Here is a 19,645-nt window from a genome sequence, read left to right on the forward strand (position 1 = left end):
GGAGACCATGTTGGAGGAAACCACAGTAGTTCCTTCCGGTGTAATGTGATGCTTTGTTGTCAAGCATTGTGCTTTATGTTGATTGCATTAGAAAAACGGCTGGACTGACAGGCACTTCCCTAATAAAAGTGAGTCACAGTAAAAAATAAAAATAAATGTAAAACGTCATTTCTGAGCGATGAATGAAAGTACTGCACCTCAAACTGTTTTTTAGTTGATTGTTAGAAAAATACCTTTAGTCAGGTGAGGCATCCATTTTTTCATAGCATTGTTTCATTAGCAACACAATTCAATCATATGGTACTGTATGTTGTTCAGTCTTGTTGTTTTGTCTGGTCTTGAGGATTGTTAAGTGCTGTCTGGCGTTAGCAGGCGTAAATTATCAAGGCCTGACCCCAACGGCATTCACTTTCAAGTGCCTCCAGGTGGTTCAACTCTCCTGCAGTTGCTTTACCCTCTGTATGACACTCAACAGACATGACATAGTGCAAAAACCCACATCCTTGTCCTTTTACACTGATTGTGCTTAGGTTAATCCTTTTGTTTTGGGGTACGGTTTTTCGTTCTCTGTCTAGGTCACCAGACAGTTGTCTTGAACACAACAGTAGCCTGTTTATAGTAAAGCAAGGCTCTGGGTCTGGTTTTACAAGGCTCCGGGACTGGTTTTACAAGGCTCCGGGTCTGGTTTTACAAGGCTCCGGGTCTGGTTTGACAAGGCTCCGGGTTTGGTTTTACAAGGCTCCGGGTCTGGTTTTACAAGGCTCCGGGACTGGTTTTACAAGGCTCCGGGTCTGGTTTTACAAAGCTTCGGGTCTGGTTTTACAAAGCTCCGGGACTGGTTTTACAAGGCTCCTGGACTGGTTTTACAAGGCTCCGGGACTTGTTTTACAAGGCTCCGGGACTGGTTTTACAAGGCTCCGGGTCTGGTTTTACAAGGCTCTCGGACTGGTTTTACAAGGCTCACAGACTGGTTTTACAAGGCTCACAGACTGGTTTTACAAGGCTCTGTGTCTGGTTTTACAAGGCTCTCGGACTGGTTTTACAAGGCTCTGGGACTGGTTTTACAAGGCTCTGGGACTGGTTTTACAAGGCTTTGCATAGTGTTCCAGTTAGAAACTACATCAGGGCCAAGGTTTGAATCATGTTATGGATCAAAATTGTCCCTCGCTTTTCGAAATTGGACAAACAATTAAACAATGTAATGCCTCTAATTTCCACCAGAGGCTGCTATATTATGTATTGTAGATACATATTTTTTGCCTCTGGGCTTATGCTCAGACTGTTGGATTGATGTGTTTCCTTGACAGTAATCCCGTATGTTGCCCACCCATGTCTTAGTCACTCTGGAGCCTTATGCAACATACAGGCCTGCCCTCCTTTGCTGCAAACCAGCTGCAGGAGATATTTGTTTCATGTAAACATTATCTTACTACTGCAGAGGAAGCATGACCATAAACAATATGAGTCTGTTTTCATATGAATAACTTGAGGACTCACAACCAAGGGCACATTCAAGGACATATGAAGATGGGAAAGATGACTATGCATATACATTGAGTTTACTAAACAGACCTTCCTAAAATTGAGTTGCACCCCCCAACTTAATCTTTTGTCTTGCCCATTCACCCTCATACACAATCCATGTCTCAATCATTCTTTCACCTGTCTCCTCCACTTCATCTACACTGATTGAAGTGGATTTAACAGGTGACATACACTATATATACAAAAGTATGTGTACACCCCTTCAGATTTATGGATTTGGCCATTTCTGCCACACCCGTTGCTGACAGGTTTATAATATCGAGCACACAGCCATGCAATCTCCATAGACAAACATTGTCAGTAGAATGGCCTTACTGAAGAGCTCAGTGACTTTCAACGTGGCACCGTCATAGGATGCCACCTTTCCAACAAGTCAGTTGGTCAAATTTCTGCCCTGCTCGTGCTGTAGGTGCTGTTATTGTGAAGTGGAAATGTCTAGGAGCAACAACGGCTCAGCCGTAAGTGGTAGCTCACAAAACGTGACGGCCGAGTGCTGTAGCGTGTAGCGTGTAAAAATCTTCTGTCCCCAGTTGCAACACTCACTACTGAGTTCCAAACTGCCTCTGGAAGAAATGTAAGCACAAGAACTGTTCGCCAGGAGCTTCATGAAATGGGTTTCCATGGCCGAGCAGCTGCACACAAGCCTAAGATGCCAAGCGTCTAGAGTGATGTAAAGCTCACTGCCATTGGACTCTGGAGCAGTGGAAACGCATTCTCTGGAGTGATGAATCAAGCTTCACCATCTGGCATGACAAATCTGAGTTTGGCGGATGCCAGGAGAACGCTACCTGCCCGAATGCATAGTGCTAACTGTAAAGTTTGGTGGAGGAGGAATAATGGTCTGGGGCTGTTTTTCATGGTTCGGGCTAGGCCCCTTAGTTCCAGTGAAGAGAAATTTTAATGCTACAGCATACAATGACATTTTAAACGATTCTGTGCTTCCAACTTTGTGGCAACAGTTTGGGGAAGGCCCTTTGCTGTTTCAGCATGACAACCTGCACCCTTTCAATTGCTACCATGGTTATGCACATGCGTTTCATATTTCTTCTGTAAGAAACATTTCTATTTAACCCTATCCATATAGGCCAATTCCCATGAGTGTAAAGGGTTAAACAAGCAGCATTCGCCCGAGTAGCCTGTTCTCAGACTGTGCATATAGAATAAACACGTGCGTAGAAGCTTCTGGACTAGTGCACGTAAAAAAAGACCAGGGAAAAGTCTGATCCGCAGCCGCTCCATAGTTTAAGCACTCAGACAGAACTCCATGTCCATGACACCTCCCCCTCCCATTATCTATTGGATTTTTAAAAAAAACACAGTTTTATTGAGCTACTGGGGTGAGTTGCCGCTGCCTCATTTGGAAGCAGGTCAGTCCTATGAGTGCGGCTTGTAGCGGAGCTATAGGGAACTAGACGAGGCATCCGTAGAGGACCGCAATGGAAGCTTGCGTCTGGGTTTAGAAAAGACCTCTCTCCTCCTGCCTCCCCCTTCACTAGCATAGTCCCGGTAGGCTTCAGCAGTACAACCCGGCCCCTAGCACCATTCAGACTGCTCCAACTTCTCATCTTATGACCCTCTCTCTCTCTCTCTCCCTCTCCCTCTCCCTCTCCCTCTCCCTCTCTCTCTCCCTCTCCCTCTCCCTCTCCCTCTCCCTCTCCCTCTCCCTCTCCCTCTCCCTCTCCCTCTCCCTCTCTCTCTCTCTCTCTCTCTCTCTCTCTCTCTCTCTCTCTCTCTCTCTCTCTCTCTCTCTCTCTCTCTCTCTCTCTCTCTCTCTCTCTCTCTCTCTCTCTCTCTCTCTCTCTCTCTCTCTCTCTCTCTCTCTCTCTCTCTCGGCAGAGTTAGTGTTGTTGTCTGTTATTCCAAGGCGGAGTAAGTGTTGTTGTTTCTTGTTCCAGGCCAGAGTTTAGTCCCAGCAGTTTCAGAAGAGAGGAGAGTCTGATATAGACGATTGAGGGGCCACACACTCCTGGGAGCATTTTTGGGATTATTTTCTCTCTGTCTCTCTTGATTTTTATAAAGTTCTTCAAGCTTTTATTTGAACAAAGAAAGAAGCAGCTCTTGGGCTCTAGATCAGCGCAGTATTTGTTTTAAGGCGACTTTTGGACCCTATTTGGAGGACTCTCGCACCCCTCCCCCTGTCAGTCCTCTGGCTATTGGGAAGATTGAGTTTGCTGTTAACCTATTTAGGAATGCGAGGAGTAAAAGTGAAAAGTTTATCTCGGCTTCTTGCTGGTGAGCAGAACGGAAAACAAGCAGGGAATTAGCTCCAGACCTGCGCTGACAGCTGATATGAGACACAATATAAATTGATTTGATTTGGCCCGTTGGTAAACTCATATGCTTTCTGAGATGGGCTCCTAACAGGCATCATTCTGCCTTTTTAGGTGTGTTTACGCAGAGTTAGGTGAACTTTATCAGTAAAAAAAAAAAAAGGACATATCCCCACTGCAGGGACCAGAACCTGAAGAACTTTGGTGGCTCAGTTGAGCTTTCTGCTTTTCAATGAAGGCACTACTTTATCATAACATGTTCTTCTTCTCAGGAATTGCATGGAAAACCTGTTATTGACCGTGCAGAACTTGAATTAATCCCTCTTGTGTCTCTGCTAGATGCAGTAGATGTAACTTTGTTCTGCTTTTGTGGACCGATTGTTCTCACAAAGGTGTACCATGTTTAGTTTGTAACTGAACAGTACCAATAGACATTGGACATTCACATTCAACCCAGACAGGCCACATAAATGTTGCAGTCCATTCTGTTCATCCCCTGTCATCTGAAGGCTGTTGCGTCTCTGAATTCCACCGGTACCTTTGGCTCTTTGAAGTAGCCGGCCCAATGATGAACAAAGACTCTCGCTTCCCCAGGAAAGCTGTGCATAGCAACCCCTCCTCTCGAAGACACTCATGCATTGGGTATGTACAGTCCTGTGGTGTAAGCTGTTTGTTGTGATGAGTTACTTGCTGACACAACTCTACTGTGTGTGTGTGTGTGTAGTGTACAAATACCAGGGCTGGAAATTGCCAGGGACCTCAAGATACAATATTATCACAATACTTAGGTGCCGATACAATATGTATTGCGATTCTCACAATTCTCACGATTCTATTATGTATTGCAATTCGATACTACGATTTGATGTTCCAAACATATTGCTCACTGTATGTCTGCTGCAGAGAGATAAGAGAGAGCACGAGAAAATGAGTTTTGATCAATCATGGAAATAAATGTGCTGAAAACATGTTGGCTCACTATTTAAAAAGAAGATGGAGAACAAGCTGTATGATGAAAAATACTGGAGTTTTGGCGCAGGTACTGCCGATTGCGCTCTTAGAAAAAAAGGGTGCTATCTAGAACCTAAAATGGTTCTTTGGCTGTCCCCATAGGAGAACCCTTTGAAGAACCCTATTTGGTTCCAGGTAGAACACTTTTTGGTTCCATTTAGGACCCTTTCCACAGAGGGTTCTGCATGGAACCAAAAATACTTATCCTATGGGGACAGCCGAATAACTATTATGGAACCCTTTTTTCTAAGAGTGTAGCGCTAGCTAACGCTACCTAGCAACAAAACAACATTTTACAAATCGATACTTGGAGTCAAAGTATCGATATAATATGGTAAAAAAATGATATCGCAGTATGTAACTGTATCGATCCCCCCATCACTAACAAATACTGGATTGTATGTTCTCTATTATAAGTTGTTTTCATATTCATTACACATGACAAATTATTACATTTTTCTCCCTGTAACCAGTAAGACATAATTAATCATCATTAAGTAAGGATAATGATCATGAATTAATCCTTAATAATGATTTTTTTATGTGTTGCCTCTTTTTTGACCTGTTGTTGGTGATACCAAAGGGTTTCTAATGTAGTGGATAGTAAACTTTCATAAGGTTATCATCGAGGAATATTATTGAGAAGTAGACTCCCCCCCAAATCATTGTATCTTTTAACAACCAAAGTTTCACTGCTGTACAGAAGTGCTATCCCTAACAGTTCTAACATATTGCACTTGTCTGCATTTGGTTTCAGTTGTATCACTTTGTGCTCACTTTGTGCTTTTTGCCTTTCAGGGAAGTTGTGATATGCCACGGGATTGTTATTTATAGTAACATACTCAGCATTTTAGTTGGTGCTAAAACACCCTCAAGTGGGTGACAAGAGAAGCCAATGTTGAAGCCAAAGCTCTGTCATTTGGTGGTGTTGCTATTCTTTGTTTAGTTTCAGCAGTTTTCTGTGGTGTGTTTTCAATGTTTTTATAGAGTATTTTGGAGTGTTGAGCATTTTGTTATGTTCTAGGGCATTTTGTGATGGCACTGTAGTCTGGCTGTGGTGCGTTTTGTAGTTTCACTATGGTGCGTTTTGTAGTTTGGCTGTGGTGTGTTTTGTAGTTTGGCTGTGGTGTGTTTTGCTGTGGTGCGTTTTGTAGTTTCACTATGCTGCGTTTCGTAGTTTGGCTGTGGTGTGTTTTGCTGTGGTGCGTTTTGTAGTTTCACTATGCTGCGTTTTGTAGTTTGGCTGTGGTGCGTTTTTGCTGTGGTGCTTTTTGTTGTTTTCGCCGTGGTGCATTTTGTAGTTCTGGGTGTCCCACCCTGAGGGCGCTGGGACCGGGGTATCGATGGCACAGCCAGTGTCCATTGATGTCTTTCCTTGGGGGGCGATGGGCCGCAGCCAAGCAGAGTCACGATGATCAGACATGCCATGATCCCATATGAGGATAGACCCCTTCACCATACACACACACACACACACACACACACACACACACACACACACACACACACACACACACACACACACACACACACACACACACACACACACACACACACACACACACACACACACAATGAGGGTTAGCCATAGTGTCACACTAAAGTAGTCAGAATTGTCAGGGAGCTATAACATTGATAATATTTTGGGGGGGTTTACATATACAGCAGTTACCCATTTCAAATCCCCAAGTTTTCCAAGAAAATATGTTGATACTGGTTTATTAACTAAATAATAAAATAATAAAAAGCCAAAGTTGAAATGACATATAGCCTAATCCATTATTCCAAAATTCGCATTTTCACTCCTCTACCGTGAGTTAAATAAATGAGAGACATGAAAATATGATGGGGGAGCTTTAGTAACTCTGTCTTTTGATCTCAGTCTTACCCCTTTGCCTCCAAGCAGTCCTCCAGCTGTGATTATGGCACAATCATATGAGCAGATCAAAGACAGAGATCTAGCGCACAGACAACAGAACAGAACACTCGCCCATAATATGACCAGATTAGTATCGCCACATGTCTTGCCGCATGTCTCGCCAACCCGTTCCAAAGTGGAGTTCATGTAGGGATTAGGGAAGTCTAAATTGGTGTCATAGGAAACATTTTAATCTACAAAGATTCTCGTAGTCTGTGACAGAGTTTTACAACAGAGTTAACAGAGAGTTATTCCGCAACAATACATGGTATTATTTGTATAGTTGTTCATGAGAGTAACTATTATTCATGGGTCTATTTAACTATATAACAGTGCTGTTCATGAGAATAACTATTATTCATTGGTCTATTTAACTATGTAATAGTGCTGTTCATGAGAATAGCTATTATTCATGGCTCTATTTAACTATGTAATCGTGCTGTTCATGAGAATAACTATTATTCATGGCTCTATTTAACTATATAACAGTGCTGTTCATGAGAATAACTATTATTCATGGCTCTATTTAACTATGTAGTCGTGTTGTTCATGATAATAACTATTATTCATGGCTCTATTTAACTATGTAATAGTGCTGTTCATGAGAATAACTATTATTCATGGCTCTATTTAACTATGTAATCGTGTTGTTCATGAGAATAACTATTATTCATGGCTCTATTTAACTATGTAATAGTGCTGTTCATGAGAATAACTATTATTCATGGCTCTATTTAACTATGTAATTGTGCTGTTCATGAGAATAACTATTATTCATGGCTCTATTTAACTATGTAATCGTGTTGTTCATGAGAATAACTATTATTCATGGCTCTATTTAACTATGTAATAGTGATGTTCATGAGAATAACTATTATTCATGGTTCTATTTAACTATGTAATAGTGATGTTCATGAGAATAACTATTATTCATGGCTCTATTTAACTATGTAATAGTGCTGTTCATGAGAATAACTATTATTCATGGCTCTATTTAACTATGTAATAGTGCTGTTCATGAGAATAACTATTATTCATGGCTCTATTTAACTATGTAATCGTGTTGTTCATGAGAATAACTATTATTCATGGCTCTATTTAACTATGTAATAGTGATGTTCATGAGAATAACTATTATTCATGGCTCTATTTAACTATGTAATCGTGTTGTTCATGAGAATAGCTATTATTCATGGCTCTATTTAACTATGTAATAGTGCTGTTCATGAGAATAACTATTATTCATGGCTCTATTTAACTATGTAATAGTGCTGTTCATGAGAATAACTATTATTCATGGCTCTATTTAACTATGTAATAGTGTAGTTCATGAGAATAACTATTATTCATTGTAAATCAGTCATGCATGTCGATTATAGAGTTATAGTGTACATGTTCAGGGAAAGCGCCATATAGGGTGACTTAATAACGGGTTGGTTTATCCTTTGTTTTGTTTGCCACTGGAGCCTGCCTCTCTCTGCCCTGCATGTCATAATAGAACTCTGCTGGCTTCAGAAATCTTTATCCCCCAATAGTGACAATCCCTCTGAACACACAGACATGAGCGCGCATGCACTCACGCACACACAGCCGAGACAAAGCAGTCTGTGATATTCGAGATGTGCTCCCAACCCATCACAATAGAAGCTCATCAGCTTGTTCTGGTAGTACCAGGCCACCATTCATCTCTGTAACATTTGGTATCAGGACACCATTACGACTTGGAGACATCACTGGCATCATTTTTCTAGCAGAGATGGATTAGATTCACTACAGTTCGACACCATTCAAGTCAACTAACAATACATTGATGGTATATTAACGAGGTGCAATGGAATAGACAGTTATTCGTTCTGGTATGAAAGGAATGTTTGGATTCCTAATAATGAATTGCCTTAGTACATTCTGTGTTCTACGTCTATGAGCTAGGCCTAAGGGCCATAGTTCTCTAGAGGAGAAGTTTTAGCGAGGATCTGATTAGGGGTGTTAATAAGAGATATCTAGGGTGTCAAGCGAGGTAACACAATTACAGGACAACAGTGTCAGTGTCCACAGGTTCCCAAAATAGCCCCCAGCCCAGAATAGTCGATAAGCGCTGCTGTGGCTGGGCACTGTCCATGTGCGTCAATGCTCTGCTCCATATTTTCAGCATGACTGATTTCCCCAATCACCCCCCCCCCCCCCCCCCCCTTCCCAAAGCACATCGATCCAGTCCAGCGTGGCTGTTGCCTGGCCTGGGCCAACCCTGGCTGTCACCGCGCCAAGCCGCCGCTTCCAAGCCTCCCTGTTTACCTCCCTATTGTCCAGACCCAGGTCACATCAATGAACCACAATTAAACCAGGCCCAGTCTGGGCCTGTCATTAAGACATTGTGGCAAATGTCTTTCAGTTTATATTTTACACCGTGTCGACTGAGAATTTATTGAATTTATTAAGTTGAATTGTTTTGGGTCATATTTTGATGACGATAGCGTGATTGGTTACAACTAATTTAGAGCATTTAGTAAATTGCCTTCATACGATTCGTAATGTTTAAGGAGGATTTTGTCCTGATAGGTGTCAGAGGGATCTAATGCCTTGCTTTGTAGTGTTCTAACAAGGTATTAAGCCCTATCTGTTCGGTCCTGACCTGAGCTCTGTATTGAAGTCTGTTCTCTCTCACATGGCATGTGGTTGTTGCCCTGGGTGTTGTGGAAGTATCAGGGCACCAGGACTTGTTTGCGACCACTAGAGGGAGGAAGTGTCTAGCTTTTGCATGGAGACTGGCTGAGCAAAGGAACAGTGGTTGGGAACAAACTTGTGAGGATTATTCCTCGTTTTGTTATCAAGCACTCATCAAATCAAATCAACGTTTATTGGTCACGTAGCCAGATTTGCAGATGTTATCGCAGGTGCAGCAAAATTCTTGTGTTTCTCGCTCTAACAGTGCAGTAATACCTAACAACATATACTGTATATTTTTTTAAACAATACACACATAATCCAGATTTTTTATATTTTTTTATATAGAATGAGCCATGACTAGAATACAATATATACATAGAAAGTGGGTGAAACAGTGCGCAAACTGTCATGCACAAACACATAAACTTGGAAATACACACATACCTAGCCAGGGTGTAATCTCAGTGTGCCTGGCCATGCTTCAGGGGTGATACAGTGACGTGGGGACTGTGACTGTGCATGCCTGGGCCAGATAGGGTTACATAGAGGAGGGCTCCAGACCAGGGCGGGGCCGGGTTAGGTTATGTAGCCCACTCCTGACGAGTCCTCAGGCCACTCTGAGACCCCCTATCACTGACAGACGGCAGTTTATGATTCATACGGTGACACACTGATACCCCACCAGAGTACATGCCATAACATAACATTTGATGTCCCTGAGACATATATATAGGCTTTGGCAAGTACCATACTCGAGCAGGTTCACTCCTAGCTGGGTGACAACCGTTTTGGCTTCTTTTTTTAAGTCAACACGTGTAGCTAATATAATGGGTGCTGTGACAAAACTCTCCCTCTATCCTTTCAGTGTTTCCCCCTGCGCTCATTTTTTTTCGGGCATAATCAGATTTGTGTCATTGTTTCCTTTGGCTGTTTATGTTAATGGTGTCTACGCATGGCACCAAATGTTACTTTTCAACTTGAGCAGGTCCATTAGTTTTGACGTATGGGGATGTTGTTGGCCCATGCAGCCAGCGTTGCGGCGGCCCCAGACAGACACATCACCATTGAGTCTGGCTCATGCGGGCCAACTGTAGCGTTCCCTAGGTTACTGACCAATGCCTATAGACCAAACACTGAGACTGTCACGTTCCTGACCTGTTTTATGTTATTTTTGTATGTGTTTAGTTGGTCAGGGCGTGAGTTGGGGTGGGCATTCTATGTTTTGTGTTTCTATGTTTAGGTCACTTGTAATTAGCCTTATATGGTTCTCAATCAGGGACAGGTGTTTGACGTTTTCCTCTGATTGAGAACCATATAAAGGTTGGCTGTTCACACTGTTTGTTTGTGGGTGATTGTCTTCCGTGTCTGTGTCTGCGCACCACACGGGACTGTTTCGGTTTGTTCGTTCGTTAGTTGTAGTCTGTACCTGTTCGTGCGTTTCTTCGTTATATGTAAGTTCACATGTTTTAGGTCAGTCTACGTTCGTTTGTTGTTTTGTAATTTTCCAAGTGTTTTTCGTGTTCGTCTTAGACTTCAGTTAATAAATCATTATGTCAAATTACCACGCTGCATATTGGTCCTCTGATACTTCTCGCCTCTCCTCGTCTGAGGAGGAGGAAGAAGTAGACAATCGTTACAGAGACAAGTTCTACTGTTCACTCTTAAGCTTTTTAGTAATCAGGTGATTTGACAATATTAAAATGAAGACAGAAAAAGACTGACTTGATACTTGATGTCCTACTTTTCACTTGGTGGAATGCCTATTGTAGTCTGACTCAGCTTGTCAGAGTTTGTGACAATAATAGTCTGCCTTTTTTATCTAGACCGGTCAACATAGCTCCAACGTTCTGTTCTAGAACCATTGTTTCAGGACAAATGGGAAGACGTTGACCAGACCTAAACACTGGAATCTGGCTTTCCTCAGATGTCCACCAGCTTCCAGGATTGTGACGTGGAGCCAGAGTCCTCCCCAAGCCCTTTATAATGCAGAAATTGGAGAGGATAGGAGCCCAGTGTGTATTCACACCACAAGAAGAGGCCAGAAATAATGTATTTGACCTTGCACTTCTAGCTCCTTATTCATCTTCTTTGATTACTTTATTTTTGCTCTGTGGTGAAATAAGTCCAAATATAATTTTTTTCATTTATAGAATATTGCTCTGCGAAAAGGCCATCTGGTACATCTCACATCCCAAGAACGCAGTAATGTTTTTTTGTCCACTAATATGCTAGTAATAGGCCCACCTGCCAAAGCACAAGTCATTGTGCTGATTAACTCATAACCAGTGCTTTGGCAAAAGGGCTCTCAAACAGAGTAAATATAGTGGCGTCCATTTTACATGATTAATGTGAATACAGCAACCCGATAGATAGATAGATATGAGGAAGACACGTGGGGGTAATTGCCAATAATACCCTGTTGCAAAAGACTTACATTCTCAGAATGTGTTTTAATGTATCTGTTGGCCTCGTTCTTGTTGAGGAGAAAAGAGCTGTTGACAGGACTGCAGTAGAAATAATTACTTATTTTTTCTTTTACATATCTGATTTCACATTATTCCAAGTAGTGCTTTTGTTATCTCTGAATACTTAGACAATGAGATGTTTTTGTCTGCTTCATCACTTTTTTATATTTGCCACAACATTTATAGTCGATTCCATACATTATTGTATCACATTCATAGAATTTAACTTTAGGGCTCATATGTGGTCTACTGTCAAAAACGTTCCGCTGTAAATTCTCCTATTAGGACTAGAGTGGGTCAGCCGGGTAAGGTTTCGTATTTTGAAAACATTTCAGTTTTAGAGTAAAATTTGTGCAATTTTACAAATTTTGCCAAGGGGGTAGAGAAAATGTTGCAGTTTTAAAGCAAGTTTGCTGCCATTCTGTACATTTTTCCATGGGGCGTGATGTCAAATTCAGTTTTTTTATATGATATTTGAGTGAGAGTGACAAACAAAATCAACGGGGGCCCCACGATCGGTAATTTGACCATGATTACTACAAGTTTAGATTGCTGGCCGCTACACTAACTTACCAATGTAAATAATGTTAGCTGACATGGGCTAATTGACTGACTATCAGTGACTGACATAAGAGAAAAACTGATGCACAACCACATTTTAAAATTGCACCTGGTGTATTTTACTATTCTACCTAGCAACAGTAAGTTGAAGACCCCGAATGAGCTAGTTGCCCATCCCTGGTCAAAACCACAAGTCATTCCTTAGGAAGACCTGTGCCCTAGGAGGTACTAAGTAACCCCATCATGATACTCCCTTCCTGTTATGACTCACTACCTATCCTTTGGGCAACCAGAAAACAGCCATCCTTCCCCACCTCACCAAACCCTCTGCTACATCACACCATCCAAAACCGGAAAACGTCCTTCTCCCTACATCCAGTCACGCTGCAGCTGCAATGTATCGATAGCCCTGTGTTTTTATTATTATTAGCAGCTCGTTATGTCCATTTTAATATCGAGGAATACTTCACTTTTTCTGGTCATAGGAATAACTCCGGAAATAATATGTTTACTGTGCCCAATGAGAGAATATCGAAGAATGTTGTGCTCTGATGTTATCTGCAGGATGTTGTTCCTATTAATTACTACATTGATGTATTAGGAGCTAAACTAACTCACACCGCACTCCATAAGCGTTTCAGTCTCGTGGAAGTGCAACAAAGGGTTAATGTGTCAGACATTCTGAGGAGGCTGGAACCATGCTCCTTGGGGCCACGCCCCCTTTCTTAGCCATGACCTCACAGTGAAACTTGCTCCCTGTCTAGCACACACACACACACACACACACACACACACACACACACACACACACACACACACACACACACACACACACACACACACACACACACGCACGCAGAGAGAGAGAGAGAGAGAGAGAGAGAGAGAGAGAGAGAGAGAGAGAGAGAGAGAGAGAGAGAGAGAGAGACACACCCTCACTCTCTCATAGGGTTAGAGTGGCAGGCTGGCACACAGGAACCACTGCTTCCAGTCCTGTAGGACTACACAGGGACAGGAGTCAGTGCTGAGTTTAAGTTCTAACAACCAGAGGGAAACAGATAGAAGACGATAACGGTGTTCCGTTTGTAAACCTGAAGAAACCTGAAACATGGACAGAAGTACCGAGACTGAGAGCCACTGAGAACAAATGGAGAAATTGACAGCAGGCAGAGTCTGCGTTTTCTGGCTTTGCTTCAAGAACCCATCCATGTGCTTTTGTCATTGATGTTTCATATCAACGCTGAAGAAAAGTACTAGAAGAATCTAGGTGCTTGAAGAACAGATAAAATGCACATTTCTACCATTATTATCCTCCCTATGTTTTGGAGCCCGGGGCATAGCTTCTGCCTTAGAGGTGATAAGAACCAAGGGTGATTGCAGAAGAGTTGGCCCTCCTGACAGAACAAGAAAGAGACAATGGGTTGTACAGGGATGACAACTTGAGATGACAACCTGGGAAGAAGCACCAAGAGAAAAAGAAAAGAGCGAAAGAGAGGGAGAGAGAAAAGGAAGGTGAAAAATGAGTGTGCCAAGGAACTGTGGATTCTATTTCTCCGCTGATCGCTCTTTCCAAGCGCGGAACGGGAATGTCTGTGGATCGCCCTGTTCCGTCAACAGGCCTATTGACATCATACAAAAACGCAGGCGGTAATATGCTAAACAAATCTACATTTTGTTGCCTTGCCATTTGTATGCTGCTGTAGAATGCACTATTTGGAGTGGTATCATTAAAATTGATACAATGACTCAAAGTTGAAAGTTACCATAATGGCTGTTGAGATGACTCCAAAGAAGCCGTTTCTGTGATTACAAAGATATATCCCAGATATCCCAGGTTTCTTTATCATCACAGGCCTACTGTATATGAAATTAAATATTAAGGGGTTTCTTTGTGAAATGGAGAATATCTATTTTCTGTGATCTTGATCCATCTAATCACAGCTAATCAATGGGATACTGTAGCAGTAAAAATGTCCCCCAACAATTTCCAAATGAACTACTACCCTATCATGTATTCTCCATTATGAGTCTAACTTATTAGATAGCTGTTCAGCTTCATGGGATCATTCAAAAAACGCATACTGTAGCCTACAGCGATATCGCTTCAAGGATGTCCTCCTACATTAGATATGTATGTTCAACATTAAAACAGTAGCCTTGTGCATAGCAGTCGAGACTTGAGAACAGGCAGGTCCAGCAACAATCGCCAGGCAGTTCTGTAAACAGCAGCATAGCAGTGTCTCGAAGCTTCTCCCCTCCACTATCAATTAGACTGTGTGGGCTGTGGGAGAACAAGTCACACACACACACGCGCACACACACACACATGCACACGCACACACACACGCACGCACGCACGCACGCACACACACACACACTCACACACACACATATATACTGTACATACAGTACACACACACACACACACATATATACTGTATATACAGTACACACACACTCACATCTATGGACATACTGTTCAACAAAGCTCTCCATCGACTCTAATGAATCTTCTCACAGGGCTCAAGAAGTTGGAGATTTTTTATGTCACATATAATCAATCCTCAATGCCAGTAGGGAGTGAGGAAATCGAGACATAAAGACATGTTTACATTTCATTCCTCTGACCCTTTTCTCATGCCTGATCTATGTTTATCAGATATAATGCAGAACATTTGGGAGTATGGGAGTCAGAGGGCAGGGAAATCACTGGCCTCTTGTATCTCCTCAACGATATCATTACAGATTTTTTTTCTCTTCACAATTTGGATAGAAAATGTATTTTGTTCCCCCCAAAAAAATATGTAGGATATGCCCGAACAATAACCAACAACTGTGTGAAATTCTGGAATGAAAGTACTTGTATATTTAATTCAGTTGGATGGTTTAGGCTTAGAGTCTACTGGAAAAAGCAATCGCACTTGTAGTGTACCAGAGCTTTTCCTACCAGTGAGAACAGCCCACTCGTTTTTTTCACCCTCCTGTGCTGTATGACCACAAGATGGGCCACTGAAGGGAATTATAGAACAAAGGGACTCCTGCGAGCTTCTGAATAACTCCCCGACCCAGCCTTGCTCCCCAGAGAGCAAAATGGCTTCCTGACTGTGAGTAATCTCCCGTGGGCAGATTCTGTGTGTAGATTGAAGGGATGAGATGGGTGAGATAAAGAGCAGTATTAGTTCCAGTTTTGGGGTTTTCTTCACTGGTTATTTGGATGAATCAGGGTTAGTCGAAGGAGGTGCTTAAACTGCTTTGCCTCGAGTGCTTCACGCAGATCGGAAGAGGGGGGGGGGGGGGGGCATTGGCTAAGAGTTTCCTTTTGCAAGGGTGGAGACTTCGTTTTTTTTTGCGTGAACTCTCCATTTCAAACACATATGAACACAAAAGTTAAACACGCAGCGGACCAAATTACGCAAGATTTTACTTCTGGGTTAAACAGAGATTAGACTGTGAGAGGCTAGCTGCCAGTCTGGTGCTCTATCATTAGTGGGCCGAGGGCGATCGATACCACAACCCAAATAAAGAAGCTTCCTGTTGTTGTTGTAACCGGTCTCCGCGGGCCGCTTCATCGCCTGCCTTTTAGCTGTCTGCTCTGGAGGAGTAGGGCTTTAAGTGTGGCCTTCTGTATGTGGTTGTTGGTGCATATGGACCTGCTTAATAATCAATTTGCCTGTTGGAGAACCTAGGAACACATGATTTAAATGGTGTTTATTTTGCCCCGAGTTCCAGCTGTCTAAGTGAGCAAAAATGATAATCCGTCAAACGTCTGAAAAGCCTTTCATCTGTGGAGGGTGTTATATGCTGGCTACCTGGTAATCTAATCCCTCATCACCTGCAAGAGTGCCTATGTCAAATCACCAAGAGCTTTACTCTTTACTTGGAGTGACCCTCTCAGCCCAATCTATTCTCATAAAGAAGCGTACAAAGTGTCATTATTAAAGCAGCTGGAGAGGGAGATACATGGTTTTACACTACGGGTCAGGCACTCCCTCACATACACTCACCGGACAGATTATTAGGAATTAGTACCGGGTCACCCCCCCCCCCCCCCCCTTTGCCTCCAGAACAGCCGGAATTATTTGGGGCATTCTACAAGGTGTCGGAAAGGTTCCACAGGGATGTTGGTCCATGCTGACGCGATGGCATCACGCAGTTGCTGCATATTTTGGACGGCGGTACATTCATGCTGCAAACAGTCCGTTCCATCTCATCTGAAAAAGACGCCCTGTTGGGTTGAGGTCTGAGGACTGCGCAGGTCACTCAAGTAAACTGAACGTGCTGTCATGTTCCAGGCAATGTTTTTGCACTCCTCAATTGTCCAGTGTTGGCGATCGCGTGCCCACTGGAGCCGCCTCTTCTTGTTTTTAGCTGATAGGATTGGAACCCGGTGTGGTCGTCTGCTGCAATAGCCCATGCGTGACAAGGATCGACGAGTTGTGTGTTCCGAGATGCCGTTCTGCTCACCACTGTTGCACTGGGCCGTTACTTGTCTGTTTTTGGTCTGCTTGTTTGCTTGCACGAATCATAACATTCTCCTTCCACCTCTCTCATCAACTAACTGTTTTCGCCACAGGACTGCCGCTGACTGGATGTGTTTGTCGCACCATTCTCTGTAAACCCTAGACACTGTTGTGCGTGAAAAGCCCAGGAGGGCGGCCATTTCTGAGATACTGGATCCAGCGCCCCTTACCGACGATCATACTACGCTCAAAGTCACTTAGGTGATTCGTTTTGACAATTTTAACGTTCAATAAAACAGTAACTGAATGCCTTGATGCCAACTTTGTCTGTAGGACCGATACATTTTCGTGAACGGGTGGTGTACCTAATAAACTGGCCAGTGAGTGTATATTGTCCGTATGGGTGCATCTTCAGACATAAGCAGAGAGGCTTGTGAGGAGTGGAACTGTAAGGGGAGGATGGATACAAATGAGTCTGACGTCAGACACCGGTCTAGCACCCCACCGGTCTCGGTTAAGATTCGACTATCTCTGATTTACAGTTGAGACGTTCCGCTCTACCGCACCGAAATTAGATACATCTATTTTTATCGTTATATTTTTTATTCAGTTGACTGAATTTAGTTGACTGAGAGCACGTTCTCATTTACAGCAACAACTTGGGGAATAGTTACAGTGGAGATATGTCATGTTATGCTAGATTTTATGTTTCCTATGATGTTATGATGAGGTGAGGTATGAGTAGGAAAGACATATAAGTGTTGGGCATATCTGCTTCCCTACATAACACCTTTTTTTTCTTGATCAGCATACTTCAGCTGATGGGGGGGAGATATTTTGTGTTATTCGTAGAACCTAGTAACCTACCACCAGTTCTTTCAAAGATAGGAAAGAAGATAAAAAAATTCCTGGAATTTCAGAGTGAATCCTGGCGATTCACTGTCATGGTCTGTGAACATTCAGTTTATGATACATGGTTCAATCTCAATCTATTCATTTCAAAATCTTTTTTTTTTTAAACAGACACAGGGTGTACATTTACGTCTGTGGTTGATTTGCATACATAAGCAAACCATCGTAGAAATTGATTTCGAGAAGCACACCATTACCCTTTAAAAACCTTGTTACCAGCCGCAGTAATATGCTTGAGGGAGGCAGGCGAGCAGTCACAGTGTATCCTCACTTTAAATTGAAGGCAAAAAGCCAGTTGACAAAATCCATTAGTTGATTAAATCTGTTTTAGCCACGCCGTCCATCCTCTGTTGCCTCCACCATTCAGACCCAGCTGTCTGTCGAAGGCCCTTTCATTTCATTTCCCTCAACACTCAAGTAAAAGGCCAAGTTAAAAAATGAAGCGGCAATGACATTTATGCAAGTAATGGCACGGGGGGGAAGGGGGGGGGAGTGGAAACATTTAATGGAGCCTAAGGATTATTTCTAAATGAGACATTGACACAACACACGTATGAGCTTTGTGTGTCTGCTCCGTCTGCTCGGTGTCGGACCGGAGGTTTGATTTATGTGTTATGTAATTTCATGTGAGTAAACGGTTTGGGGCACAGACAGTTTTGGCTAGTGGTAAGTGAATGAGGTAATTGAGGGTGCTTTAGTCATGATCCCCAGTATTCTACAGCAGGCTTACTTCCTGGAACAGAGAGTTGAATACATCAACCCCCTCATCCAACTCGACTTGAAGTGAGTGGAAAAGGAAGATATTAATGCTTGATATGTCAAATTGAGATAATATGAAGCCTGGGCCGGTGCTGTTTTTTGTGGCCAAATGCAAAGTTGCAAACAACATTATTTTTTGGCCAGAAAATAGAAACGTATTCTAAGAAAACATGACAAATTGCTTAGATCAGATGAATGTACTGCATTTGAAACAAAGGTGGACAATTGATTCATTCCATGGCATGTCACATCAATGTGCTCTTGATAAAATAATTCAAGACGTTATCTAGTACCTGAAACACCTCATTTACACAGATTATAAAGTCATCAAGCCTGTTCCACAGAATAGCCTATAACTCATTCCTCTGGCAGGGGGGGTGCCGGTAACAGCCAGGAGAGGACTTGTTGTTATTAATGTGTCTAGAGGCATTTCCAAGCTTTTCCTAAATCACTTCTGAGTAGGGTGTAATGGTGGGTCTTGGATGTCCTCACAGGCATTCATCTATCCACAGACAGAGGTCTTGGTGCTATTGGGATGCACTCCTACGGTGTGCTGCGGGGTCATTAGTTACAAGCTCACCGAGAGTTCTGTCATGATTGAATAACTCTTTTGACTCTCCATAGTGGATGCTTTCCTAATAACCCCGACTTAACTGTCCACTAAGGAGATCTCCAGATCCAAGAAGATGTGAAACGCTTTTAAAGCCACTCCATAGAAACCGTGAATGTGTGCCATAGCAAATACTAGACCATTAGCGCATATGCGAATGGATTCTGTGTAAATTCGTCAATAATGCCACATAGCATAATAGCATAATAATATCCCTATCCCAGCTGTGTTCCTTCTACTACTTTTCCCCACTCCAGTCATCAGTTTATTCCAGACTGCCTCCCCTTCCCTTCACCTCAGCCCTGGAACACACACTGCAGTAGCCCGAGCCCCTTTCCCCTCTCATCTCACTCTAATGTTTTCTCTTGAGTGCAAAACGATCCCGGAGGATAACAGAGAGAGAGTCCTCATTGAGTCCCTGCCCCACAGGAGACCCTCCTGTTTTCATAGCCCAGGTCAGCCCCGGAACA

At 42.7% G+C, this 19,645-nt stretch overlaps 1 protein-coding gene across 6 annotated transcripts in view; it reads left to right on the forward strand.

The window, feature by feature from the left end:
- LOC120055802 (cAMP-specific 3',5'-cyclic phosphodiesterase 4D-like) overlaps positions 1-19,645 on the forward strand; it is a 61,505-nt gene that overhangs the window by 3,151 nt on the left and 38,709 nt on the right. The window contains exon 1 of one of the 6 annotated variants that reach the window (XM_039003781.1): positions 13,377-14,081. The exons of the other annotated variants lie outside the window; for them this stretch is intronic. Coding sequence (XP_038859709.1) covers positions 13,954-14,081 — 128 coding nt within the window. The 5' untranslated portion in view covers positions 13,377-13,953. Of the gene's footprint in view, positions 1-13,376; positions 14,082-19,645 lie in introns of those variants that run through there. 6 annotated transcript variants of the gene reach the window in all.

Source organism: Salvelinus namaycush, chromosome 11, assembly GCF_016432855.1.
Source record: "Salvelinus namaycush isolate Seneca chromosome 11, SaNama_1.0, whole genome shotgun sequence".
Taxonomy (NCBI): Eukaryota; Metazoa; Chordata; class Actinopteri; order Salmoniformes; family Salmonidae; genus Salvelinus; species Salvelinus namaycush.